The sequence below is a fragment of the Oryctolagus cuniculus genome, chromosome 7 (genome assembly GCF_964237555.1).
Source record: "Oryctolagus cuniculus chromosome 7, mOryCun1.1, whole genome shotgun sequence".
In the NCBI taxonomy this organism is placed as follows: Eukaryota; Metazoa; Chordata; class Mammalia; order Lagomorpha; family Leporidae; genus Oryctolagus; species Oryctolagus cuniculus.
The window spans coordinates 151,140,794-151,167,679 of NC_091438.1; the positions used below are offsets into that span (position 1 = coordinate 151,140,794).

At 56.1% G+C, this 26,886-nt stretch overlaps 1 protein-coding gene across 4 annotated transcripts in view; it reads left to right on the forward strand.

Moving 5' to 3' along the window:
* The first annotated feature begins 249 nt into the window (after positions 1-249).
* Positions 250-26,886, forward strand: part of CAPZB (capping actin protein of muscle Z-line subunit beta) — a 119,775-nt gene continuing 93,138 nt past the window's right edge. Inside the window, exon 1 of one of the 4 annotated variants that reach the window (XM_051858035.2) lies at positions 250-419. In XM_051858035.2, coding sequence (XP_051713995.2) covers positions 417-419 — 3 coding nt within the window. In that variant the 5' untranslated portion in view covers positions 250-416. Of the gene's footprint in view, positions 420-1,276; positions 1,433-26,886 lie in introns of those variants that run through there. The other 3 variants (XM_070079213.1, XM_051858034.2, XM_017346515.3) reach the window with 3 other exon arrangements.

A 26,886-nucleotide genomic window follows, 5' to 3' on the forward strand; every position in this document is an offset into this window, starting at 1 on the left:
GCCGGTGCGCGTCTGTGGGCACGGCCCCTCCAGCGCCGCGGCCGCTCCTGCAGCCTCAGAGCCCGCGGCCCGGCGCGCGAGCGGGGAGAAGCCCCCGGAAGCCCCCGGCCGCCGCGCCCCGCCCGCGCGCCGGGCCCCGCCCCCGCGTCCCCATCCGGAGCCCCGCCCCCCGCGCCGCGCTCCATACTTGGCGATCGCCGCGGCCCCGCGCGCTCATTGGCCGGGCGCTGGCGGCGTGGGGGGCGGGCCCGGGCCCGGCCGGGGCGGGGAAGGAAGGTGGCGGCGGCCCGGCGCGGGGGGAGGGGGGCGCTGACCCGGATGTTCACTCCTGGGCACCCGGGGAAGTGGAAGCGCAGGGCCCTGCTGCGGGGGGGAGAGCCACAGACGCCGGGACCGGGACCGCCGCCGCCGCCGCCATGGTAAAGACCCCCCCACGCACACGCATACCCCCGCCCGCCTCCCCCGCCTCCCGGAGCTCGCGCGCCCCTCCCCCCGCCAGCCCCTGGCCCGAAGGAGGATGGGTTCCCGGGGTGGGGGAGGGGCGGGGTCCCGGACCCTAGGTGGACCCCACCCCTCGGCGCTCGGGAGGGGCCGAGGGCGCGGGGGGCCAGGCGGGGCGATGACCCCGTCGCCCCCTCCCGCCCCGCCTGGACGCAGGCTGGAGCCCCCCTCTGCGCCTAGGCCCGGCTAACCCCCAGAGCCCGGGCGAGACCCTCCGTTCCCCGGGACCCGGCCGGGCACCACCTGCGGTCACCTAGGCGTGCCCCCGTCCTCCTGGTCCAGGTGCCCGCGGCCCGGGCCTGGCCAGGCCGCCGTGGCTCCCAGGCTAGGCCCCCTCCCCCCAAACTCTGTGGCCTCGGTCTGGACCCCGCCGACTCCTCCTCCACGGACCCTGCCCGAATCTTCTCTTCCGGGGTCTCTTCGCCCCCGACCCGCACATCCCCCGACTTCTCAGCGCAGCCTGCGCCTGCCGCTGCGGCCCCGGCCCCGGCCTGACCTCCGGCCCGGGCCCTGCTCCCTGCCCTGCCAGCGACCCCGGCGTCCCCGCCCTGTACCTGGGGCGCCCCCGGGCCGGGGAGGGGTGGTCCTGGTGCCGAGCCCTCTCAGCCCTGAGGGTAGCCTCGTCTGGGGGAGGCCTCCTGAGCGAGCGGGGGAAAGGGGCACCCGTGTGCCCGGAAGGCGGGTCAGGGCCCGTGCCGCCGGGCGAGCGTGCGGGGCCGAGTGGGCTCAGCGTCGGGCGAGGGGGAGCCGACAGGGCGGGGTGAACGCACAATCGCCCTTGTGAGGCCGGCCCAGCCCTGGGGTGCCGCCTGGCCTGCGCCCCACACATGGCCTGGACACGATGCATCCCAGCAGGCGCAGCCTCCCGTTCCCCCTGAACTGTCAGCTGGTGAGGGTTGGAACTGCGGACTATGGAGGCTTGTCGGATCAGGTGAGCCGGCCCGCCGGGGCTGTGTGTCCTGGCATTTGGAGGAGCCTGCGGTTTCAGAGAGGCCCCCACAGTTAAGCCTGCCCCTTGTCGGCTTTGGAACCTTCTGCAGGGCAGGCGGGGCGCCTGGGTTGAAGGGCGAGGACCCCTGCCCGCTGCACCTGGCCAGGTGTGGGCGCTTCCCATCCAGTACAGGCCTGTGTGTGTCTGTGGACTTTGGGCCTCAGAGGGCTTGGAGGATCCTGGTCCCTTGTTTCATGGTGCTGGGTTGCTGCTAGCTAGGGCGACCGAGTTTTGTCTTGGTGTTTTCCTGTGTATTGATTGGAAACGTGGGCTGTGTCTTTCTTAATGCTTTTGGGGCCATTAGCTTTGGCTGAAAGCTGGCTGTTTGAGGGGTGGGACCGGCTCCAGGCCTGGGTGGAGGACTTGTGCAGCACAGTTCTGGGTGAGTGCTTTGCACTCAGTTTTGAAAGTGTGCTCTCAGGGCAGGCACAGGGCAGGATGGGTGGAGTGGCCAGGTGGGGCTCAGTGCACAGGGCGGCAGGGAGGGGCCCTGATGACCAGGAGTGCCCGACTCCCAGGGCCTCTCCAGAGCCCCGTTCTCTGCTGTCACTTGAGCAGTCCGAAACCACGGAAGGGCTGGGAAAAATGGCCTGTCTGCCACTCACTGCTGTGTGCGTCACCTGTCCAGGCTTAGCCCGTGTGGGTCGCTGGCCCCGTTCTGTACAGGTGAAGGCAAGGCTCAGAAGGTGAAGTAGGCTGTGGGAGGGCTGCTCTGTGGGGGAAGTGCATCTGGCAAACCCCCCCCCCCCCCCCCATTGCACCAGTCTCGCGTGATGCTGATGGGATTCTTGAGTGGCGAAGGAAGAGGAGCGTTGTGGTCCAGTCACATGCTGTACCCTTCAGGAGTCTATGGTAGTGAAGGGGTGGTGTGGTATGCGGGCTTGTTTAGTACTGGCCAGGACATGAGCTCTTGGTGGACATAATTTTTTTTTTTGACAGGCAGAGTTAGACAGTGAGAGAGAGAGAGAGAGAAAGGTCTTCCTTCCGTTGGTTCACCCCCCAAATGGCCGCTACGGCCGGTGCTGCACTGATCTGAAGCCAGGAGCCAGGTGCTTCTCCTGGTCTCCCATGCGGGTGCAGGGCCCAAGCACTTGGGTCATCCTCCACTGCCCTCTTGGGCCACAGCAGAGAGCTGGACTGGAAGAGGAGCAACTGGGACAGAACCAGCGCCCCAACCAGGACTAGAACCTGGGGTGCCGGTACCACAGGCAGAGGATTAGCCTAGTGAGCTGCAGTGCTGGCCGGTGGATATGAATTTTTAAAAACATTTGTTAGAGGGAGGACAGAGAGAGATCTTCCATCCTCTGGTTCGCTCTCCAAATGGCTGCAACAGGCCAAAGCCAGGAGCCAGGTGCTCAATCTGGATGTCCCACGTGCGTGGCAGGGGCCCAGGTGCTTGTGTCGTGCTCTGCTGCTCTGCCAGGTGTGTTAGCAGGGAGCTGGATCGGAAGCTGAGCAGCTGGGCTAGAACCAGTGCTGCACCATGGGATGCCAGCATCACGAGCAGGGGTTTCTCAGCGCTGAGCGCCAAGGGCAGGGCTGTATCCCTAGGGCGTAGAACAGCGTCTGGCACTGAAGGCAGGAAGGCTTTGGGGATATGTCTACGGCCATGAACTTAGCCACTGGGACTTCATACCTGTCCTGTCAGTAACTTTGTATCTGGTATCCCCTAGGCTTGTAAGTAATTTCTGACTACATATTTGTCAAGTTTATCTCCTGTTTGAATACTCTGATGAGCTGGCATAGACTGTTGGGCTCAGACAAAAGAGGTGGCGTGTGCGGCTGCATCATAGGTAAGAGAAGTGATCACTGTGGTGTCTTACAGTAAGTTTTTAAAAAATATTTATTTGAAAGACAGAATAATAGAGAGAAAGACGGATGGAGATCGTCCATCCACTGGTTCACTCCCCAAATGGCTGCAGTAACCAGGGCTGGCTCCGTCCTGGTCTCCCACGTGGTGGCAGGGGCTCAGGCACCTCGGCCATCCCCATCAGGAGCATTGGTAGGGAGCTGGAGTGGAAGCAGAGCAGCAGGGACTCAAACTCAGCCTGCTGTGCCCCAGCACCGGCCCCTTCAGCAGGTTGAAATGCAGATAGCTGCATCTGTTAGCCGTGGGGAGGCAGCAGCGTGAGGCTTGGACGTGCATTTGGCTTTGGAGTTGCAGGGTTTTCGTTGGCATCACTTTTCTCCTCAGTAGGCCAGCGGCATTATTTGGGTTCCCTCTGCAGATAGTAGCGGTACCCCTGTGTAAGTGCTTTCCGTCTCAGAGCACTCCGCCTTCCAGAGCCCCATTTAGAGTCCCGGGTGCTGGACGGCGGGGCAGGGGCAGCGCAGGGACCTGGGGAGGCCGCCTCGTGTTTGTTGCTCCAGCTTCCGGGTGGTTTTGCCTGCCGGGAGCCGTGGAGAAGGCCCTCGTGTTGTTCCAGGTAAAGCAGTAGGGTTGACTGTGAGGGGTGGGGCCTGGTCTTCTGGGGTGGGAGGATAGCTAGTTCAGCTCCCACTCTGGAGGGGGAGGGGACACAGCCCTGTGCACTTCAACCCAGAGAGCCTCTTTGGGGCAGTGCTTGCAAAAAGTAACAATCAGTGCTTGGGGTTAAGGAGCTGATGCTGATAAGCTGTGACTTTGAAAACAGATATTCACGTTTATAGGCCTATACTTTTACATTGTCTGGGGCGGTGGGGGGCGGGGCGGTAGGAGAGCACAGTGGAGGGTGGGTTAGCACAGGGAAGTAGGCAAGGCAGATAACCCTTACCTCTCAGAATCCTGCTTCCCAGGTGGCCTGTTGGGTACATACAGAGGCAGCAAGGGGGTATCTGAGGCTCGAGGGGGCTGTGTGTATGAAGTGTCTGCTCTGGCGCTCATGGGGAGGATGCACTCTTAGCCCCCTCTCACAGGGCGTCTCTGTTAGATACAGGTTACTGTTTAGTAAACCCGCAAGCATGCTGACTGAAGAGCCGGGCCTTTGGGGTGTGCCTGCTCTGTGCCCCTCCGGCTGTGGCAGTGACTGCAGGCCACCCGTTCCTCTGCACACGGAAGCACTCTCCCACCTTGAAGGTGGCCTTGGGGTGCTGTGGAAGTCCAGCCCTTTGACCTGGGTGGCTAGCATTGACTGAGACTCCACTTTGATCCAGAAATGGGACTTAGGTCATGGCTCAGCCCCTGTTGCTTACAAGGAACCGGAAGCTCAGGAGGCTGAACGAGCAGAGTGAATGGCAGGGCTGGGACTCCGATCGGGTCTGCCTGACTCCATGTGGGACGTTCCGTCTGTTTCTCAGGCACTGAGCACAGGGCCCTAAGTACAGGATCTTGTCCTGCTTTTGCAGCTGACCCACCAGGAAGGGTGGGGTGTAGAAGCCCGAAGGTGCCACCAACTGGAGCAGTGCCATTTCACACTAGACTTTTTTTTTTTTTTTTTTAATTTATTTCTTTATTTGAAAGAGTTACAGAGAGGCAGAGGCAGAGGCTGCAACAGCCAGAGCTGTGCTGATATGAAGCCAGGAGCCAGGAGCTTCTTCCAGGTCTCCCACGCAGGTGCAGGGGCCCAAGGACTTGGGTCATCTTCTACTTTCCCAGGCCACAGCAGAGAGCTGGATCAGAAGTGGAGCAGGACCAGAACCGGCACCCATACGGGATGCCAGCACTGCAGGTGGTGGCTTTAACCTGCTACGCCACAGTGCTGGCCCCCAGACTAGGCTTTTATAGGTTAACGCTTCAGTGTAAGGACTTGGAGATAAGGTTTATGGGTTTGTGGGGCACTAGCCATGTGCCATGCATTCTGTTAGAAGCTTTAGCCCACTGAATCCTCCTTGTAGTGACCCAGCTGGGAAGGTTCAACCTTAGGAGGGGCAGCAGAGTGTAAGAGGGCAGATGAGGAGCCTGACCGAGCCTTCTCATGAGGTTGCTAGGGTGAAGTGAGATGGCACACGCCAGGTGCTCCCAGAGCGGCTGGCACATCGCTAGGTAGATGGTTATTACTCCGAGCTCCATGTTACAGGAGGGTGCCGAGCACCATGTGGTTAGTGTCTCCATAGCTACCAAGCAGAGGAATGCGGTGTTCTGACTCCTGACCTAGGCCTTTTTCCTCCACTTTCACCACCTGCTGGTGGCTGCTTGGAGGTTTGCGTGGCTTTGAGAGGAGAACTTCCTTACTCCTCACAGACGACTGGTTCCCGGTGCAGATGCCGTGTCTGTGCTGATGGAGACCCCTGTGGTTGGAGGGGTCTTCGCCTCTTCCAGGCTTGGGACAAGACTGAGGACTGTCCCAACTCCACGAGGGCAGGCCTTGTCTGGCTCCTGCTAGCTGCTGTGTACCTGCACTGGCCGCCTGGCATGTGGTCAGCACCTTGTAAAAGCAGACGAATGAGTGAACGGGGGAGAGATGAGAGGAGAGGTGGGCTTGCCGGGTGCTCCGGGGGGTGGGCTTTGGAGCTGTGCACTCTGGGTTGAGTCCTGTTTGCCACTCAGCAGGTGATCTCAGGGGAGGCTCCTAATCTCTCTCAGCGTGTTTCCTGATCTGTGGCGTGAGGCTGGCCTTTACAGGGGCACCAGGAAAGAGATGAAATGCCTGGCACATGGAGGATGGTGGCGCTGTTTGTTAGTTGACACATCCTGCATCCCACAGAGTGAGGGACATCGATGGAAGCCGGAGGCCACCTGTGTCCAAAAAGTCAAGTGCAGCAGGAAGGAAGTGGACCAAGAAAAGATGTAGGGAGGGCCACCTGTGCACCATGTGCACAGACATGGCTCATGTCCACCTCCTCCAGGAAGCCCTGGAACCCTCCTAGTCCCCAGGCAGCTTGGGGGCTGCACATAAAGCTGCCCAAGACCTTGCCCAGGAGAGAGGGTGGGCTGGGGAACAGACAAGGAGATACGTCCCAAAGAAGCCAGGGGGAGGGCCACGGTCAGCCTGTGAGTTGGGGGCTGCCTCAGCCTGGGGTGGGAGTCGCATGGCACCTGGGTTTGCACTCAGTCCAGGACAGAATGGAGCCGGTGACATTTTTGACAGGCTCAGTGGAAATTTGAGGAGGCTGGCAGAGTAGTGGTATTTTAGGAAGTGTCCCCTGGCCACAGTGGGTGGAAGGACCGGAGGGGTGAAAAAGGGGGAGGCAGGAGGGACGAGAGCCTCGGCCACTGCGTAGCTGCCGGCGTGAGAAGGAAAGGACAGGGAACTGGAGAGCGAAAGGTCGGAATGCAGAGGGGGACGCCGTGATTGGCCACCTCTGCCCCCAGGGAGCTGTCCTGATTGGACAGATTGTCACTGACACATAGCTCTTTCTGGTCGGTTTCAGTCCTAGATACTGGTGTCTACAAGTCTTGGTATCCTCTTAACAACTGAAGGGGGATTTCAGTCTGGTTAGCCCAGTGAGCGGCGTGCCAGCCGTTCAGTATCTGCCGGTGACACCAGCTCCAGCCTGATGTGGCCACCCATCGGGCCCTGGAAATAGAGAGGTGCCCGCACGCCCTGTCTGCTGAGGGAGACTGCAGGTGGGAGCCCCTGCAGGTGGCTGGGAGCACAGGAGCTCCAGATGGCCATCTGCTGGGGGAGGGGGGTGGCACACTCGGAACCCTGAGGTCCACCTAGGCAGTCCTGGCACCGGGCCGCCCTGCTTCTGCTGATTGTCCTGTTGAGTCACTCATTCCCTGGACACCTGCTGATCAGGCACAGAGACTGTTGGAATACGTCCAGTGTGACAGTGAAAGTCAGATGGAGGAGGCAGGTGGGAGCAGCCAAAGACCCTGAAGGCCCTGGAGATGAGTGCAGAGTTGGCATGATGAAACCCTCAGCCCAGGGCACAGGTGGTCACGGAGCCCCACACCTTCCTCCTGCTACAGCTTCCCCCGTTGCTGTTGTCCCTGGGACACCTGTGAAGGGGAGCCGTCCCTGCAGCTTCTCTAGTTCCCATCCTGTCCTGCGTTTTCCAAAGTCTCACCTGCTGTGGAGGGGTTATCATGAGACTGAAGTGAGTTTTAAGTGTGGACAGTGTAGACAGTGCCCGGCGTGTTGTCAGTGCACGGGGTGCTGCCTGTGCTGCTGTGCTGTGGTCCTTTTGTTCACGTGGATGGCTGGTGGGTGGTGGTAGCCTTCCAGCCTGCCTTGAAGACGGGGGCTGTTGCCGTCTGAGACCCCAGGAGGTCAAGTCCCTTGCCCAAGGCTCGTGGTCTCGGCGGTTCAGTCTGGTTCAACCCCTGACTGGTGAAAGCAACAGCTGGGCGTTTTCCGACCCCATAGTTGTGGTGTTGCTGATTGCAAGCAGTGGTCACCGCTGGCTCAGGCCCTGGCCTTCCCCACCCTCTGCTTGTGCTGCTTTGTGAAGCTTCCTTTTTGTGCCAAACTCACAGGGCCCTTCTGGGCTCGGATGTGCTCTGGAGCCACACTGTGATGAGCAGTGTTGGGCTGTTGCCTCTGCCAGCTGAGGGCTTTGCCGTGGGAGGCCGGGAAGGGAGGCTTATGCTTGTACCCTTTCTGCTGTGCTGAGCAGCTTCCGGTTAGAGCCGAGCCAGTGCCCTCTGCCCTTCTCCATTGTAGCTGTGATGGACGGGGAGAGCTCAGGTCTGGCCTGCTCATGTTCAGGCTAGCTGCTTAGTGCTTCTCTTTCGAGGCTTTGGCCCCGATGGGCTGTATCTGGTTTTACCTGTGCTGGCTCCCTGTGGTGCATGCAGTTTTGTGCTCAGAACCTGGGGGTTACTCTTTAGTATTTTCTTTTTCTGTGTATTACCGATGGTTGAACTCTTTGCTTAACACATTAAATCCAATTGAAAATTGATCCCTGTTAAAAATAAGAGTGTGGGCCGGTGCCGCAGCTCACTAGGCTAATCCTCCACCTTGCGGTGCCGGCACACCGGGTTCTAGTCCCGGTCGGGGCGCCGGATTCTGTCCCGGTTGCCCCTCTTCCAGGCCAGCTCTCTGCTGTGGCCAGGGAGTGCAGTGGAGGATGGCCCAAGTGCTTAGGCCCTGCACCCCATGGGAGACCAGGATAAGTACCTGGCTCCTGCCATCGGATCAGCGCGGTGCGCCGGCCGCAGTGTGCCGGCCGCGGCGGCCATTGGAGGGTGAACCAACGGCAAAGGAAGACCTTTCTCTCTGTCTCTCTCTCTCTCACTGTCCACTCTGCCTGTCAAAAAAAAAAAAAAAGTGGGAATAAGATCAGGAGGAGACGTACAGTTCGGCACATGTTCCCTCAGACTTACCCCCAACGGTAAAGCTGAAAATTTGCCATCGGACTCCAAATCCCATTAAGTTGGCAAGTACCAATTCCATCTTACTAGTTAATGTGGTTAGTTTAAGTTCATAATTGATCATAAAGATAGGATTAAGTGTCAAAGGGATCACATAAATAAGACCAAGTGTTTGCTAAAAATAATTGATAGAATTAAAAAGAGAGAATGATCATGGGAAGCAGGCCACACAGCAGACTCATAGAATGACAGATGCCCTCAACAGCACTCTGGTCTCAGAATCAGCCCTTAAGGCATTCGGATCTGGCTGAAAAGCCCATGAGAGCATTTCAGGCATGGAAAACCAAGACACTGTGGCAAAAAATGACCTACATGAAAGATCCCTGTGAGTGAGATCCCAGCGGAAAGGGACCGTCAAAGGAGGAGGTACCTTTCTCTGAAGAAAGGAGAGAACTTCCACTTCGATTATGGCCTTGTTGAAATGATGTCAGAATTTGTGAACTCAAGAGGCTTCCATAGCCTTGGGAGCTCATGACAAGAGCCTCGGGTGATCACTGATGTCATAAATAAGAGTGTCAGTTGTTAAATCAACAACAGGAGTCACTGTGCACTTACTCCCCATGTAGGACCTCTGTCCTTAATGTGTTGTACTGTGAGAATTAACAGTAGAACTAGTCTTCAAACAGTACTTTATACTTTGTGTGTCTGTGTGGGTGCAAACTGTTGAAATCTTCACTTAGTATAGAGTTGATCTTCTGTATATAAAGATAATTAAAAATGAATCTTAATGAAGAATGGAGTGGGAGAGGGGGTAGGAGGTGGGATGGTTTGGGGGTGGAAGGGCGGGTATCGGGGGAAGAACCGCTATAATCCAAAAGTTGTATTTATGAAATTTATATTTATTAAATAAAAGCTTTCTATTAAAAAAAGGTTAAAAAAAACCTGGGGGGAGGAGTTTTTATCTACCACACCCTCCTGGTGAAAAATCCAGTCTTAGGCACCATGACCACTGGAGGAGACCCTTGTAAATTTTCCCCATTCCATCTCAGCTTTGTAGTTATTTGTTTGTTTATTTAATCAGTGCTTTTCTTCTCTGCCGAGCACAGCTTACCAAGGGAACTCCGGGTCAGCGTGGGGGCCTGGGGCACGTTCCTGTCCCAGGAGCTCCTGGCTCAGCAGAGGGCGGCCATGCCTGGCTGTGGAGGTTGCTGTGGTGGGAATGTCCAATGTGAGCTGTTATTGCGTGTTGCACGTGCACCCTGCGAACAGCTCCTACCCTGGCACAGGATGGTGCGCCCACCTGGCCATCCTGAGCTTTGAGGCCCCAAGCTTGGTCCAGAGACGTGCGCTGTGGCCCAGGAGCTGGGCGTCCCTTGGAAGAGCGGTCTTGTTCTGTGGTTATTTCATATTCACTGCAGGCGTCTCTTAGTCATGGCAGTGCCCCTCCCTGCTGCCAGGGTCCCTGCTGTGTGCCCACAGAGCGTCTGTTTCCTCATTCTGCAGATAAGAAAACCAAAGCTCAGGAAGCTGTGGGATGTGCGGAAGGGTCCCCCCAGAGCTGGTGGCAGCGTCTCCATGCACTGCACCCAGAGCCCCTGCCGGCTGAACTCTCGCACCGGTTCCCTGGGTGCTTGCTTTGTCAGTGAGGAAACTGAGGCTGCGAGGTTCCTCCGTAGGTGCAGCACCTGTGGCTGAGGGAGTCTGGGTTTAGTTCACAAGTTAGACGGAGGGTGGGAAGGGGTGGGGGTGAGGGTGGGGGTGAGGGTGGGGTGGGCCCCTGTAGTTGGATTGACGACGGCTGGAGCTTTGTGAGTGGTGAGCTGTTTTCAGAATGATCCCTGCTCAGCAGGAAGTCAGATGTGCCTTAGCCTACCAGCGGCCGGGGAGCCGCCTGGCACCAGGACGGGACAGTTCTTTGTGCGGAAATTTCAACATCCCTGCTCTTGCCTGTGACACGAGTACCAGCCCATGTCCCACTCAGCATGACAGCCTCTTGTTGGGGCTTTTGGCTCAGTCTTGCAGGGTTCCCTCTGCTGTTTCCTGTGAAGCCCCACCCTAGCCCTGGACACCACGCACAGTGTAAGATGCAGGAGAAAGACAAGATTGGCCAGAGCCACACACACACACACACACACACACACACAGGAGAAAGACAGGATTGGCCAGAGCCACACATACACACAAGGGGAGAGGGGGTGCCGTGACACAGACCGGCTCTCCAGTACTGGGTGCAGGTGTCCGGGCTGCGCTGAGCCGGCTGTGCCGCAGCAGTGCCCCAGGACCGGTCTTGTTGAAGTTAGGTGGCGCCCAGCAGGTGGAGTTGATTACTCTCATTCTGCCAGGTGAGTTTGTCTCTTATCCGTGGGGGGGTAGATGAATGATACATCTCCCTTCTGGGTTTCTGTGTGCTGTGGCACAGTAAGGTGTCCCCCCGGCCCCCCGCCCCCATCTTCTTGCTCCACAGGTGTTTGTTGAAAGGATGAATGTCTGGTAGGTCTTTAATAAATGCAAAGGCCCCTCCCCCACGTTAGGTTGAACCATATGGAAAAAGTAAAAAGTGGTTGAATACCATCAGCCTTTCAGTGGTTCAACCTAATCCAGACTAAATACTTGGGCAGAGCAATTCCATTGTACTTGGAACCTAAGTACCTGGGCCATCATTTGCTGCCTCCCAGGTGCATTGGCAGGATGCTGGATTAAAAGACAGAAGGCAGGTCCATCCCACGCACTCTGATACGGGATGCGAGCACCCCAGGCAGTGACTTAACCCACTGCACCACAGTACTTGCCCCGGTGTCGCTTCCAGCACTGGAGGCTGTTTGGTGAACTTGTGAAGTGTTGGGAACTGTGATACTAATAATGAGTGACATTCACCGATGCTCCACACATGGTGGACACTGCGCACCTGGCCCGAAGCCGCATGACAGCCATTCTTGGAGTTCCCGGGTCATCATGCCAGGCCGTCTTGATGTCTGAGTCCAGGATAGTGAGGGACGGGGGGCCTCGACCAGAAAGCCTGGGTGCAGTTGCAAGCCATGCAGACCTGGGCAGTCTCCTTCACTCTGGGCCTCCGTCTCCTTGTCTGAAACTCTGAGAATAGCCATTTATGATGGGTTTATGAGGATTAAAGGAACTAATACACGTAAAGCCAGGCACATAGTAATGCTGTTACTAACACCCTGTTATTATCAGCGACTTGGACTCTTAGTGTGGTATTGAGCAGATGGCACTTCCCATGTGCACATTATATACTGGGGAGAGGCAGGGCTTGGTGTCCATGGTTAGGTCACAGTGGAGACGTCACCGCACACCCTGGTTGTGCTCGGTCGGCCTCATAGAGCTGCACCTGCTTCTGCAGGTGCCTTTGTTCCAGGTGACACCACAAATCGCTGGTCTGGAAAGTGGCCCACTCTGGTGTCCCCATCACGTTTGGTGCCAGAGGCTTTGGGGGAACCGCTGTCGGTTGGTGCGCCTTCTCCTCCCCTCGCCCCCCACCCCTGGGTGCTGCGTTTATTTCCTGACCCATTCCCATTTTCCCTCTTCGATTGCACAGGTGCCTGCACAGGTGCGCTTAGCTTCTGCAGCCCATGCTGCATTTGTAAACTGCCTTAGTCTTGGAGGACTTCACTGCCTTGGGTGGGTCATAGTTCATTTCTGGGGACATGTTTGACTTCAAGGCATGTGAGTAAAAGCCAAGATAAAGGAAAATGGGAAGAAAACTGGTGTTCGATGGAAGCCCCCCCCCCCATCCGCATCACCCCATGGCCACTCAGCAGCTGTGCGTGCTTGACCTTGGTGCCGCTTCACCCTGAGCCTTGGTTTCTGACCAGGAAGAGGGAGCTTCTGTCCTCTTCCTCGTAGGGATGTGGAGAGTGAGACACAGGTGCTTAGCCCAGCTCTCACACGTGGGCCCTTCCTCCAGGCTGCTTGTTGTCTGGGAATCCCATCCTTTGCCATGTGAAGTGGCCCCTTTGGACTAGGCCTGAAAATCCCCGTCCTGGGAAATGCTTTCAATCTAAAATGCACACGAGATAAAAAACGAGGAAAGGGAAGGACGTGCAGGTCGTGTTGGTCCCAATAAGGAGAGGCCCTGAGCTCCGGGTTCGGGGTGCTTGCTCCTGGGCCACTCCTAAGCTCAGGAGGCCCCTGCACGTCTGCTTCCGGGGAGTCTCAGGCCTGCAGCTTTCCTGGGGCCAGCCTCTGTGTGCTGGGCAGCACAGGCGCCGCCTTGTGTCGTCACCGCCAGAGCCCTGTCCTGCCTCCAGTTTCAGAGGTGGAAACGGAGGCCTGAGAAGGCCTATAAGCCAGGTCCTTCCTGATGCCGGGATGTAACCCTCAGGGTCCCCAGGGGGCCGGTCCCAGGATACTGGTGCTGTGCAGGGAGCAGGGCTTTATCTGCATGATTGTTGCACATGTGTCTGGGTGTTCAGACTGACGCAGTGGGAAGTGGGGTGCAGGTAGGTGACTGACCCTGGACTTGCTTGGGTGATTGGAGCCCACCTTAAATGCAGGGAGAGTGTGCGTGCAGTGGTTGCTCGGGTAAGCAGGAGCCTCACTTCCTGTGTGGTGGCTTCTCACCCTAAGTGGTCTTTGAGGCCCGGAGTGCTGTCTTTCCCCCTTCCTTCCTGCTCTCCTCCCGTCTCAGTGTGTGCAGCCAGACCCTGCCGTGATGAGAGCAGGCACTGAGCTGGCTGGGGGGGGGGGGGGGGCCATGAGTGAACAGAGACCACACTGCACGGCTGCCTCTGTAAGGGCACGCGGAGAGCTCATCTCTGACCTCTGGGAGCCGACAGCACCACCCGTGCTCCTCATCTTATCATGTCTGAGCGGTGATCCTGATAAGTAGGCGCAGCGTCCACCTCGCCTGTCACCCGGAGTTCATCGCCCCTCCTTGAACTTCCTCCTGCGGCGTTCGTGCGACTGCAGCCTAGAAGCCCCTTGTCCTTTTGCCCTCCAGAGTGACTTGCGGGGTTTTTCTCTGTGCTGTGGCCTGCGCCTCTGAGCATTCTGAACTCCAGAGGGGGCACTGCGTGCCGGAACGTCCCCCAGGAGCCTGCTGGCCTTTTGTGATTCCATCCGGCTGTGTGTATTGATGGTAAAGGGAGCAGTTCTTGAAACAGATAAGGACTGGTTGCCGCGGCCCCAAGGCAGGGCCCACCCGGCATGTGACTGGACGTTATTCGAGTGCTGGGTCCTCAAGTCCCGATGCGCTCAGAGTGCACTGAGGCCTGCCTCTCACCGCGTGGCCCGCGAGGCGCTGGGGTGACTGACGGATTCGAGTTGGATTCCGTGACATGCCAGCGTCTCTGAGAGGGGAACGTGACAGCCAAGCTCAGGCGATGGCTGTGTTCTGGAGCAGGTACATCCGGGTTCTCAACCAGCCCTCAGTTAATAAAGCAGAAATGGCAGAGTGTCGGTTCTGTGCACTGCACTTAGCGATCCGCCGGCATTGTGCCTGGTCAGGGGACCCTGTGGCTTTAGGGCTTTGAGGTAGAAACTGCAGACGTAGGGACTTCAGGTAAATTGCTGCTAAGTAACGGGGCCTGGACTTGAACCCAGCTGCTCTCTTCAGAGTCAGCCCTTCCCTTGGCTGTGTCATGGAGTTCCACGCTCACGTGAGAGCTTGGAGCTCGTCTGAGGACTCAGGTCAACTGCAAGAGCCACAGGGAGTGGGGTCCTGGTCTGACCTCTGGGGTCTAGGGTCCACGCTGAGAAGTCTTCTGCCGGATAAGCTCAGCCCCATGAGAAGGCCAGCGCTGTGGTGTAGTGGGTTAAGCTGCTGCCTATGCTGCCACATCTTACATTGGTGCTGATCCTTGTCCCTGCGGCTCCGCTTCCAGTCCAGCTCCCTGCTAATGCCTCTGGGCAAGCGGCAGAGGATGGCCCAGGGCCTTGTGCCCCTTCAGCGACTGGGAAGACCTGGAAGAAGCTCTTGGCTTCAGCCTGGCCCAGCCCTGGTTGTTGCTGTCATTTGGGGAGTGAACCAGCAGATGGAACATTGATCTTTTTCTTTCTCTTGCTCTTGCTTTCCCCACCCATCTTGTAACTCTGCCTTTTAAATAAAAATAAATCTTTTAAAAAAAAAAAAAAGGAAGGCTCATCTTGGAACCTGCTTCTGTGGCAGTGAGTGAAATGGGACCTTGTGAGAGCTTCCTGGCTGTTGGGCTGGCTGGTCCAGAATACCAGTGTCTGAGTTACAGAAGGAACCTAGGACAGGTCCAGGCCCTCCCTTGCCCCCTGTGGTCTGTACTAGCCCCTGCACCGTTGCCGTGTTAAGTGGGACACAGGAAGTGGAGTAGCGGGCCCTGGAGAAGGCAGGTGCAGACACGGCGGCGGCACTGCGGCACGATGTCGCGCAGCCCTTACTGGGAGCTCGTGAAGGCCACGGAGCCGCGTGGACGGCCGGCAGCGCTGAGTGGAGCGGAGCGAGTTGGCCCCGCTGTGCGCCTACAGCTCCGCGAACGTCCGCGTAACAACACCTGGCTCGCCGTGGCTGTGAGGCTTAAGCGAGTGAACAGTTTGTAAGCCCTTTGGCGAGTGCCCTGCCAGTCGCAGTGCATGTCTGTGTTACACTGCCCCCCCCCCTTCTCTCCCTCCCCCTCCCGGGTCCCTTCCTGAGGATAATTCCTGGGCATGAGGTGCTAGGGCTGAAGGGAACGAGCGTTCTCTGAGTGCCGCCTCCGGGCCAGGTCCTGGGTGCTTGGAGCTGGATCAGGAGCGCACTGCCTGGAGGAGGTGGGGGGGTGAGCTGCTGAGTGAGAACGTCAGGGCAGGCGCCCTGGGAAGCCCCCCTGGCCCCCTCCCTACCACGAGGGACCTCTTTGTAACCTGATGATATTATTTGTAAGAAAAGTTTGTTACTTCTCGTCTGGTATAAAAAGTGAATTGTGGAAAAGTTACTTTGCCAGCAACTACTTTTTAGCCATTTTCTGTGTTGTTTCAGTGTCTTGCTCTCTGCATGGTTTGTAGTTTTTCATGTATATCGTGTTAGTTTTTACTTATTTATTTTTCATTTTAGAGGCAGAGAGAGCGCTCCCGTAAGCTGGTTCACTTCCCAAATGCTCACAGTGGCCAGGGCTAAAGCCAGAAGCCAGGAATGTACTTGAGGTCTCTCATATGGGTGGCAGGGACCCAAGTACCTGAGCCGTCACTGCCGCCTCCCAGGGTCTGTGCTGATGGGAAGCTGGAGCAGAGAGCCTGGAATAGGACCCAGGCACCCCACGTGGGACACAGATGTCTCAGCTGCTAGGCTGACACCTGCTCCCTGTGTTTTATATCTTGGTTTTCTTCACTTAGTTTTTGAAACAGGAACGTTCTGTTATAAACTCTTCATGAACATTTTGAATGACTTTGAATACTTCAGCTGGGTAATGGGTAATGGGTAGGGTTATAGCAAAGTCCATGGAGGGGCGGATTTTTGATGCAGCAGGTGAAACACTGCAGTCCATGTCACAGTGCCTGGCTTCAGGTTCTGCCTCCACTCCTGATCCAGCTTCCTGCTAACGTGCACCCTGGGAGGCCACAGGTGATGGCTCGGGTACTTGGTCCCTGCCACCCGTGTGGGAGACCCCGATTGAATTCTCAGCTCCTGGTTTTGGCCTGAACCAGCCCTGGCTGTTGTGGGCATTAAGAGAATGAAGCAGCATGTGGGAGATCACTCTCTCTCTCTCTCTTTCAAATCAATCAGTAAATAAAAACCTATAAATTGTAATTTTATTTTCTATAAAAAGTTCATGGAAAATATGGATTATAAAAAAATTGCATGGATTTCAAAATTTTTTGCACCAAGGCAAACTTATCCTCATTTGTTACAACATGTCTGAAACAGGATCTGGTTTGAGGCATTAGGAACAATAAAACTGCAGTTGAGAAAGAGACTTACCAGCAACGTGAATTCTGCAAAAGTTGAATGAAGAATAAACATCGGACTCATTGTGGAGCTTGGTTGGAAGGTAAAATCACTGATGCTTTATGAAAAGTTCACAGAGACAGTGCCTCAAAGAAATCCATTTACAAATGGATAATTCACTTTAAGAAGGGGTGAGCCGGTGTTAGAGACGCAGCCCACAGTGGGATTGTTCACACCAGTTTACAAGGGAAAAGTTCATCTTGTTCATGCCCTAGCTGAAGAGGGCTGACGAGCCACAGCAGAAAGCCGTCGACAGCGCAGACTTCTCAGCTGGGTCAGCTCACACTAGTCTGGATGGAAATTTAAAGTGGAGCGGATGTTCAGCCTGACAGGTGCACGGACCTCTGGGCCAGATCCGCCGCAGAGGGAGTGGAGCTTTCAACAGGATTTTCAAACAAGCAGGGTCAGGATTCTGAAGCCTTTCTTCCAGAAGTTGCAGTAGTAGGAGATGACACAATCCTGAAGACACAGCACAGTCCAGGCAGCGGCCGTGAAGAAGTGGATTTGGTGCAGTTGGGGCAGAAGCAAAGGGCAGAGGTCATGGCAGTCATGGCAACAGTGTTTTTGGGGGCGGGGGAGGGGGAGGGAGTGCTCATTTTGCTTGACTCACGGAGGGTCGAAGAATAATACCTGCTGTGAGCGGAGTGAGAAAGTTAGCCCAGGCTTCAGCAAAAGAACCCCCCGGGAAGGCTGCCCCAGGGAGTCCTCGTGTACCGCCACAGCGCTCCTGCTCCTCACCCAACGACGGCGCTTTTGTGAGAGCTTTGATGGGAGATCGTGAGACGTCCACCTTGCAGTCCTGATGGGGCAGCTGCAGCTTCATGTTTCCTAATCTTAAGGAAATTTAAGGGGCATCCATTTTCCTCGTGTACTGTGGGTGATGTGAGACACCTGCACTGACCTGGGGCCGATGCCTCCATTCTCCAGGGGTGGACTGGATTGCTTATGGAAGCGTCTCGACCTTGACCTTGATGAGACATCTGCTGAGACGTACATTTTACATTTTTATATTTGTCTTTTTGTTTTCCTTGGGCTTTTCGAAGTCCCCTTGTACAGTCAGCCCTTCATATCCACAGATTCAACCAGCGGAGGCTTGCGGACATTCAGGGAAAAACTGTGTCTTCACTGGACACAGGCAGCCTTCCCCTGTTACCATTTCCTAAACAGCTGTGTGCATAGCATTGACATGTTACCGGCTACTGTAAGGAGCCCTGGGCTGCTGCACACTCGCGGGAGGATGTGTGGTAGGCTGTGGGCAAATGCTTTTCAGCATTTGTAAGGGTAAGGGGCTTGAGCATCTGCAGTTCTGCCGTCACAGAGGTTCTGATCGTGGGGAACCCATCCCCTACTTTGGGACGTGTAGGGGGTTTCTGATTTGTCCTCGCATGTGCACTGCCGTGAGGGCTTTGTGTAAAACTTTGATTTTCGCGCCTGCTCTTCTCTGTTCCGTGGCACAGCTTTCCTGGTGCAGATGGGTTTTGGAGGGTACAAACCGTCTTCTCCCGCCCACGGGTACTGCTGGTGGTGCTGGCGGCTATGTCCTGGGACGTCACTGTCTGCACTGGTTAGCAGACGCCCCCCGCTGCTCCTGGGGCGCACACATGGCTGAGGCCCCGCGTGCTTGTTGTCTGATTCGTGCATAGCCTTGTTGCACCTGGCGTTTCCGCTGAGGGCCGCCCTGGTCCTTGTGTGTCGCGAGTGAGCTGGGGGTGGCCTCGTGCAGTGGCTCAGACCACACCAGAGCCCGTGCAGCCTGGCTTCCTCCCTGGGGCACCCCGAGCCTGCCGGGGCCTGGGCACCATGGGAGGGCCTCAGCGCGAGCACAGAGCACAGCACCACGCAGCCTGCGGAAAGGGCCCTGGCTTGGGTGCCGAGAGGCACCGTGCACGCCACAGCTGCCAGCCAGCAAGGTGGGGCCACTTTGGCAGCTCTGTGCATGTCTGCAGACAACCATGAGTGTGTTGTGAGTATTGATTTGGAGTTAAAAATACATTTGATACCAAGTAGGCAAATTTGCAAATACAGGATCTCCATGGAGCACGAATATGGGAAGTGCCCCCAAACCTGGGCTGTGTCTACCTCTGTCTGTAACTCCATCTTTCAGATAAATAAATGAATCTTTAAAAAGAAAAAGTTCCCCTGTGGGAGCAGTGTCGTGACGCCGGCATCTCATGCCTGAGTGCCAGCTTGAGTCCTGGCCACCTGCTTCCCATCCAGCTTCCTGCTAATACGCATTGGAAGGCAGCGCAAGCCCTCATCAGCGTATAGGAGACCCTTGTGTTGTTCCTGGCTTTGGCCTGGCCCAGCCTTGGCCTTTGTGATGGGAACCAACAGGTGGAAGATCTTCTCTCTGTCTCTCCCTCTATGGCTGAGCCTTTAATATAATAAAATGGATACATTTTGTTTAAAAGACTCACCCTAAGGCAAAGCTTTGGGCTTTGTGGTTATCTTTTTTTTTTTTTTTTTTTTTTTTTTTTTTTTTTTTTGACAGAGTGGACAGTGAGAGAGAGAGACAGAAAGGGCTTCCTTTGCTGTTGGTTCACCCTCCAATGGCCGCCGCAGCCGGTGCACTGCAGCCGGCGCACCGCGCTGATCCGATGGCAGGAGCCAGGTGCTTCTCCTGGTCTCCCATGGGGTGCAGGGCCCAAGCACTTGGGCCATCCTCCACTGCCTTCCCGGGCCACAGCAGAGAGCTGGCCTGGAAGAGGGGCAACCGGGACAGAATCCGGTGCCCCGACAGGGACTAGAACCCCGTGTGCCGGCGCCGCAGGCGGAGGATTAGCCTACTGAGCCGCGGCGCCGGCCTTGTGGTTATCTTTCAAAAGATAGTAATAAATCAAAAGTTCCCTTGTGCCTCTTTGTGCCTCTTTGTACCTGCTCCCTATACCCAGTCTCTGTCCCCAGATAGCCATGGGTCTGCTTTGTTAGATGGGTTTGCCTTTTCTGTGACTCCATAGAAACAGGATCATCCAGCGCGCAGTCCTCTGTGCTGCTTCCGCGTGGCGTAAGTTTATTCATGCGCCATGTGTCACTGTTTGGTTCCTTTTCTTTGTCGCGTCCTCCAGTGTCGCGTGGCTGGGCTGTCACAGTGTGTCCATTCACCGGTGAGTGAATGTTTGGGTTGCTTCCAGGTTTTGGATTTTGTGAATGATTCTAATGCAAATCTTCATGGGGAGTGTGGGTCTGCCCCTCTCATTTTTTAGGAGTGATACAGCCCTGTGTCACCTGAGAGCAAGGACGTGTTCTGAGAGATGCAGCAAGCCAAGGCAGTGTCGTCACCGTGGTGGTTCCCCGTTGGCGTGGAGGCGGGAGTGCCCTACACTCACATCTGCGTCCTGGGCTCCGCGCTCTGAGGGCCTCTCTCCTGGAGGGGGTGCTGGCTTGCTGGGGCCTCCGAGGTCGGTGGTGGAGGTGGCCGCAGCAGCTGCTTGCTCCCTGGGTCATGTTGCATGCAACGGGACTTTCGCTGTCCTGACCACTCGTGGGGGGGGGGGGAGTGGGAGGCTGTGCTTGGTTTTAGGTGTCTGGTGCCAGAGGTCAGTAGTCAAGGAGATCCGCTTGTTTGCCCACTTCAGGAAATCACGTCCTGTTGCAAAGCCACAGGTGCTTTGTGGTAGTTTGTTTGTTTATTTTTTTGGAAAGGCAGACACGCAGACAAGGGAAGCCTTCTCATCTACTGGTTCACTCCCCAGAGGCCCACAGTGACCCGGGCTGGGCCACGCCGAAGTCGGGAGCTTTGCAGCTCAGTCCAGGTCTCCCAGCTACTTCAGCCGTCACCTGTTGCCATCGGGGGTGGGTTAGCAGGAGGCTGAATCAGAGCCATCCAGCGCTTTGACATTCTTCCCGCCTGAGGTTTCTGCTGCTGGCCCAGCCCCTCTGGGGTACTTCTCTGTAAGGGGGCTCGGTTGGGGTCACAGTGTTCGGCTTGCTGAGGGAGGGAAGAGCAGCCAGGTTAGGTGTTGGCACAGAACAGAGGCTCCTGCAGTCCCGGCTGCTTTCACCCCTCCTCAGTCCCCCCTCCCCACAGTTACTGCTGGGCTTAGCGGGAGCAAGCGGATTTGCATGAAAAGGGAAGGCTGAGGTCTTGTCCTCTTGTGCTAGAAACAGACAGTAGGGTCTGCTGTCTGCTGTGTGAGAGTAGGAATCACACTTTGTCCAGCGCGGTCTTCTCTCTCGTGCACCTGCGGTGCCCTCTGAACTCCACCGTGATGGCGGTGCGCTGTGTGCCGAGTGGCCGCCGCTGGCACCGCGGCTCTGGAGCACTGGAAACGTGGGTGCTTCTGTGATTGAGGAATGGAATATTTGGTCTCATTTTAAATACACGGCTAGTGGCTGGTGTGTTGTCAGCACAGCTCCCAGTGAAAATTGTCTCCCACTGAGGAGTTTAAACAGTGAGCCACAGGAAACAGCCTGGACCGATTCTGAGTTATTTCTGAGCTGGTGGATGCCCGTGTTGGCTCACGTGTTGTTTGTTCAGTGCCCTCACTGGGTGCCTGCTGGCTGTATTGGAGTCAGAAGTCATCTAGTACGCGTAGCTGCTCGGGCCTCGGCTTACCCATGTGTAATGAGGATATCATACAAGAGGGTTTGGAGAAGTTCCTTCTGGTGTAGCATTTTTATGGTTCTGCCTTTAATGAAGTTAGTAGAATAGCACTTTGTTATTTACTGAGTGCCCTGAGTGTCCCTCAGTGAGCCAGACACTTCTCTCTGCAGGTGACAGTGCCGTCTTCTCTCATCCCAGGGGGCTGGGCGTTATCCTGGTTCTGGGGCTGGGAAGTCTGCCTGCAGTTCTGTAGCTGGTGAACCATTAGGTCGGGTTCCCATTCAGGTGTGCCTCATGCTGGGCTCTCCTGCAGTTAAGTCTCTGTTTATTCAAAGCTATTAAAAAAAAAAAAACCGGGTTCCATTTCCTCAAACATTTAGAACGAATTCTTAAGTAAAAATTCTGCTGTTTAAAAACAGAGACTTCCAGTTGGAAGGCCTGCAGGTTTTGGATGCAGGAGTGAGCTGAGCAGGTGGTGCGGGTGGAGGCCGGCTCCTCTGGCCAGGTCCTGGCCACCACACACAGCCGTGAAAGGCCTGTCCCGCAGTGCCCATCCATGAAAGACTCTGGAACACTCTGCATGCCTGTGCTCACCAGAGGCTGCATGGGCCTCAGCCACTGCCCGGAGCTCCGGAGCTGTCGTGGGCAGGGGGAGACAGGCAGCGCAGGGCTTGGTCCCCAGCATTCTCTGTTCTCCTTCCTGTTCACCTCAAGCAGCAGGGACCCAGGGTGAGGCTCACTGGGTGGGAGCCTTGAGTGTGACTCTGCCACCTGCGGCAGCCCTGGGGCATTTCTGAAGGAGCAGTACTCAGCTTGCTAGGGGCCAGCGTGGGTGGAGCTCCAAGCACGTGCTGGCCTGTGGCTGGCCATCTCTCAACACTCTTCCCTTGTTTGGCATGAAAAAATTCTTCGACTTGAGAACTATATGAGGAGCTGGGAGACCAAATAAGGAGTGGCAGGAAGTTGAAAAGTTAGTCAGCCACAGCAGGCCTCCTGTTTTTTTCTCTTTGAAATTGAAATTCTCTTTGCATTGGGGTGACCGGGTGTGCTCGTTCCTGTCCTAGCTTCTCTCCTTCCAGTCCTGCTCCCTGCTCATGCACCTGGGAGGCACAGATGATGGCCCAAGGCCTTGGGTCTCTGCCACCCAGGGTGGGAGACCCTGATGGAGACCCTGGCTCCTGGCTTCTGCCTGGCCCAGCCCTGACTCCTACAGGCATTTGGAGAGTGAACCACCACATGGAAGACCTGTCCCTGTCTCTCCTCATCTGTCACTCTGCCTTTCAAATAAATAGAAGTAAGCCCTTAAAAAGCAATGGATAATTTAATCTCCTTATTGTTAATCTGATTACAGAATACACTGGAAAGTGAGCTCTTCACCCCACTCCCACCCCCCAAGATGTCGCCAAGAGTTTGATAAACTAAACGTACTCTCTGGATGCCTTCTGTGTGTGTAGATGGTGCCACACATGCAGCCGGGGGTTCAGAGTGCACCTTCGCAACCTTGCACGGCAGGAGAGTCAGGGTGCTGCGGTGAATAAAAATTAGCCCTGACCTGAGGTCAGAAAAAGGGAGCATACATCCTTGAAGTTGCAGGCCTGGAACAGCGGGCCTTGGAAGGCGTAGACCCACGAGGGGTGCTGGCTCCATCTCTGAGGAGGTGCAGCGCCTTGCCCTGTGCGGCAGGACGGAGCTTAGACACCGAACGGCCAGATGCCTCTCATCGCCACTGGTTTCCCGTCAGCTCTTTCACATCCTCTTTGAAGGACTGCTGTACTTCACTGGATTGCAGAACTCTAAGACAACTTGCAGGCTGTGTGTCCACATGTGTGTACAGATGCATTTGTATATTAAAGGGACATGGGAGCATAGAATAAGGACAGGTGTGGTGAAAGCCTGAAGTAACTCAAGCTTAGTTAGAAAAATATTATGTTGGAGCACATGAAATTGCCATGTTTGTAGGCTAAACATGGCTGCCCATTGGCAACTTCATGTGGTTCAGCTTAGAGCCTCCTTATGGAAAGTTTGCATTGCAGAAGGAAAAAAGCCCATGCATAACAGTTTAAATTTTTAATAACTGCTTCCGTTTTTCATGTACATGTGGTTTTTGATTAACTATGGTCCCAGGCTACCTATAATTACTTTTCTTCCTTCATGAAGTTTTTGGTGAAGTGGTTCAGACACCAGTTGGGATGCCCCTGACCCATATCAGAGCACCCGAGTTCAAGTTCCTGTCCTCCTCTGGCCCGGCTTCCTGCCGCGTGCACCCTGGCAGGCAGCAGGGATGACACAAGTACTTGGGTTCCTGCCACCTACCTGGGGGACAGAAGTCCAGGTTCCTGGCTTTGGTCTGGCCCAGGCCAGTGTGTTGCTGGCATTTGAGGAGTGAACCAGCAGATGAAAGCTATCTTGTCTCTGTAACTCTCTCTCTGTCACTCTGCCTTTCAAATAAATAGGAAAAAACCCTCTGTGTGACCTGAGACTTTGGCCGCATTGCTGGGAAGTCGCCAGTCATCCCCAGGTGGTGCTCAGCTCTCTGGGAGAAGGTCCGTTAGATCAGGCGCATCCCCGCTGCTCCTGGGTTGCTTCCGGATGGTTCATTACAACCAGTGCTACAGGGTCTGTGGTCCCTTGTGCAGTTTTCTCTGTGGATTCGTTTGGATTCCTGGGAGTGATACTGTGAGGTCAGAGGGTAAACACTTTGACAGCCCCAGGCACATCCTGCTGAACAGATGTCCTGGACTGTGAGGCCTGCAGCTGCACGGGCACTGCTCGCTGCTTCCCGCTCGGCACTGGGTGTTTGCCCCCACTGGGTTCTGGTTCACTGAGCAGCACATAGTCCCTCATGCTTCATGTGTGTGGTTTTGGTTTGTCCAATTGAATTCCTGCCTGTGTGTTTGCTCCTTGCACTCCGTGTCATCTCTCCCCTCCCTGGAGCTGTGTGTATTCTTGTACCCAGTTATGGAATTTTCCGTAGCATTACAGGGAAAGAGCTCCCAGGTGCACTGGAGAATTACCCAGTGCCCCATGAGTGCTGCCGCTTGGGGAAAGCAGGAAGCAAGTGCCTCAGGCCTGATCTCAGCCTCTGGGACCCACCCGGAAGGCAGTGCCACCTTCTGCGGTCACTGGTTCTGAGTGCCTTATGGCTGAGGGGCATCATTAGCTGTGAACCTTAAGAGACGCAAGAAGTCGAGCATCCGTCAGTCTCAGTGCCCCTCCCTGGTTTACCTGATTTTCCTGCTGTGCTTTAGTTCCAGCAAGTCTTGGTGGCAGGACGGCCTTTGGTGGGGTTTCCTGCCCTTCTGGGATGAGCGTAGCCCGTAGGCCCCTCCCTGCCACACTCCTACATAGATGCTCTCTAGGCAGTGGTGTGGCATGCAGGGGTCACTCCACGTCCTGGAGGAAAGCCCTGCTGAGCCCCTGTTCAGGTGAGCACAGCGCCCCTTCTTTGTGCTGCTCCCAGCTGTGACCTGGAGGAACGAAGATGACCTGTGGGCAGCCCCTGGGAGTCGGCCCAGCCTTTTGTCCTGCCTGTGTAATGTCAGTGGTCTGGGGCTGGGTTTTAGGTTCCTGTGCCACATCAGCAGTGTGAAGGTGTTGTGTGTGTGGGTGGCCTGATCCTCAGATTAGGGGGAGGGGGCTGAGCTTGGACAGCAGATGGTCCTGCGTTGCGACTGAGGCAGGAACATGTGCACTTCAGGGGACCCGAGACTGGCACCCCGAGGCCAGCGTCACCGTACGGTTGTGCCTGTGCACCCGCCTGTGTTTGAAACCAGAGGTGTTGTGTCTCCTGGGTTTGTCTTTTCTGGAAAACCAGCTTGCCACTGAATGGAATGCCTGCCCCCACCTTGTATTTGCACCTGACAGAGCTCTTCTGGAAGTTTTATCCGTATTCAGAGGATATTTGTAAACTCTTTGTGTACTTCTCAGAGCTCTTCCTTCTATCTTTAATGTGTTGCATTTATTTTAGCAACTTATTGTAGATTGCTCTTTAAAAAAAAAAAAGTTTTATTTATTTGAAAGGCAGGGTGAGAGAGAGAGAGAGAGAGAGGTGTCTTCCATCCATTGGTTCACGCCACAATGACCGGGGCTGGGCCAGGCCAAAGCCAGGAGCCAGGAGGAGCTTCTGGATCTTACATGTAGGTGCAGGGGCCCAGGGACTTGGGCCATCTTCCGCTGCTTTTCCAGGTGTATTAGCAGGGAACAGGATTGGAAGTGGAGCAGCCGGCACTTAAACTGGCACCCAGATTGGCTACTGGAGCTGCAGGCAGCGGCTGCACCGGCTACCACAGCACCAGCCCCTGTAGCTCGCTCTTATAAAGTGAAGAAGCTTGCATGTGAGAGCCCTGTGCATCCGGAAAGCAGGTCTTTGTGTTCCCAGGTCAGTTTTGCTCTGAGGTGTGACCTTTTCATGGCCTGGAAAGGACGTCTGGTGTCCAGAGCTCCACGTCTGGCAGCCCCCGGAAGGCTGTAGCTGAGTGACTCGCTGTGCACGGAGGCCCTGTGCTTTTCTCCCTGCAGCTCTTCCGTGGCTTTTATCAAGGAGAATTACAGGTGCAGAGGCTTGTAGTGGGGAGCAGATGATACAGGAGATGGGCCAGGTCGAGGGGCCCAGGATGGGGCAGGGTGGGAGGGTGCTTGCTGTGGGTGTCCAGCTTGTCATCAGCCACTGGGACATGAGAGGATGCAGTCACCTGTGGTCCCCAGGGGTAGTGGTCCCATCCAGTGTGGGAGAGGGTGTGGTCACCCGTGGTACCCAGGGGTAGTGGTCCCATCCAGTGTGGGAGAGGGTGCGGTCACCCGTGGTACCCAGGGGTAGTGGTCCCATCCAGTGTGGGAGAGGGTGCGGTCACCCGTGGTACCCAGGGGTAGTGGTCCCATCCAGTGTGGGAGAGGGTGCGGTCACCCGTGGTACCCAGGGGTAGTGGTCCCATCCAGTGTGGGAGAGGGTGCGGTCACCCGTGGTACCCAGGGGTACCGGTCCCATCCAGTGTGGGAGAGGGTGCGGTCACCCGTGGTACCCAGGGGTAGTGGTCCCATCCAGTGTGGGAGAGGATGTGGTCACCCGTGGTACCCAGGAGTAGTGGTCCCATCCATTGTGGGAGAGGGTGTGGTCACCTGTGGTACCCAGGGGTAGTGGTCCATCCCTGTCGAGGTTAGTGGCATCAGTGAGGGAGGCCTGCTTGTCTGACCTGTCCAGCGGCCACACAGAGGTGCTTCGAAATGGCCCTTTTTTAAAGAAGAAAGTTAGCTTCATTTTATGAGGTAAGAGATATGGCACCTGCCATCCATGATTTTGCTTTTCATGGTTTTTACCCACAGTCAACCACAGTATGAAAATGCCGAATGGAAAATCCCAGAAGCAATTCCTGAGTTTAAATAGCTTCCGTTATGGTGCATTGCTGTGATTCCATTTTTATTAGCTGTTAACCTCTTACCATGCATAACTTATGAATTAAACGGTCATGTATGTTCAGGAAAACATGTAATACATATAGGGTTCTGTACCGTTGCAGCTTGGGGCAGCCCAGGGCGGTCTTGAAACAGCCCCACAGGCGAAGCGGCTGCGGTGGGAGTGGACTGTTGTCGTGGTCTTGGATGCCATGAGCCCTTGAGGATCCCCAGTGCCCTGGCTTCAGCAGGGCCCCCGCTCAGCGCTTGTGTTTCCAGACTGCGCTCGTTACCCTGTGCTCGACACAGCTGTCCCTGTCCTTAGACGGGCCCGGGCACCCTGGTCCCCTCACGGCACAGGAGGTGTCAGCTGCCTC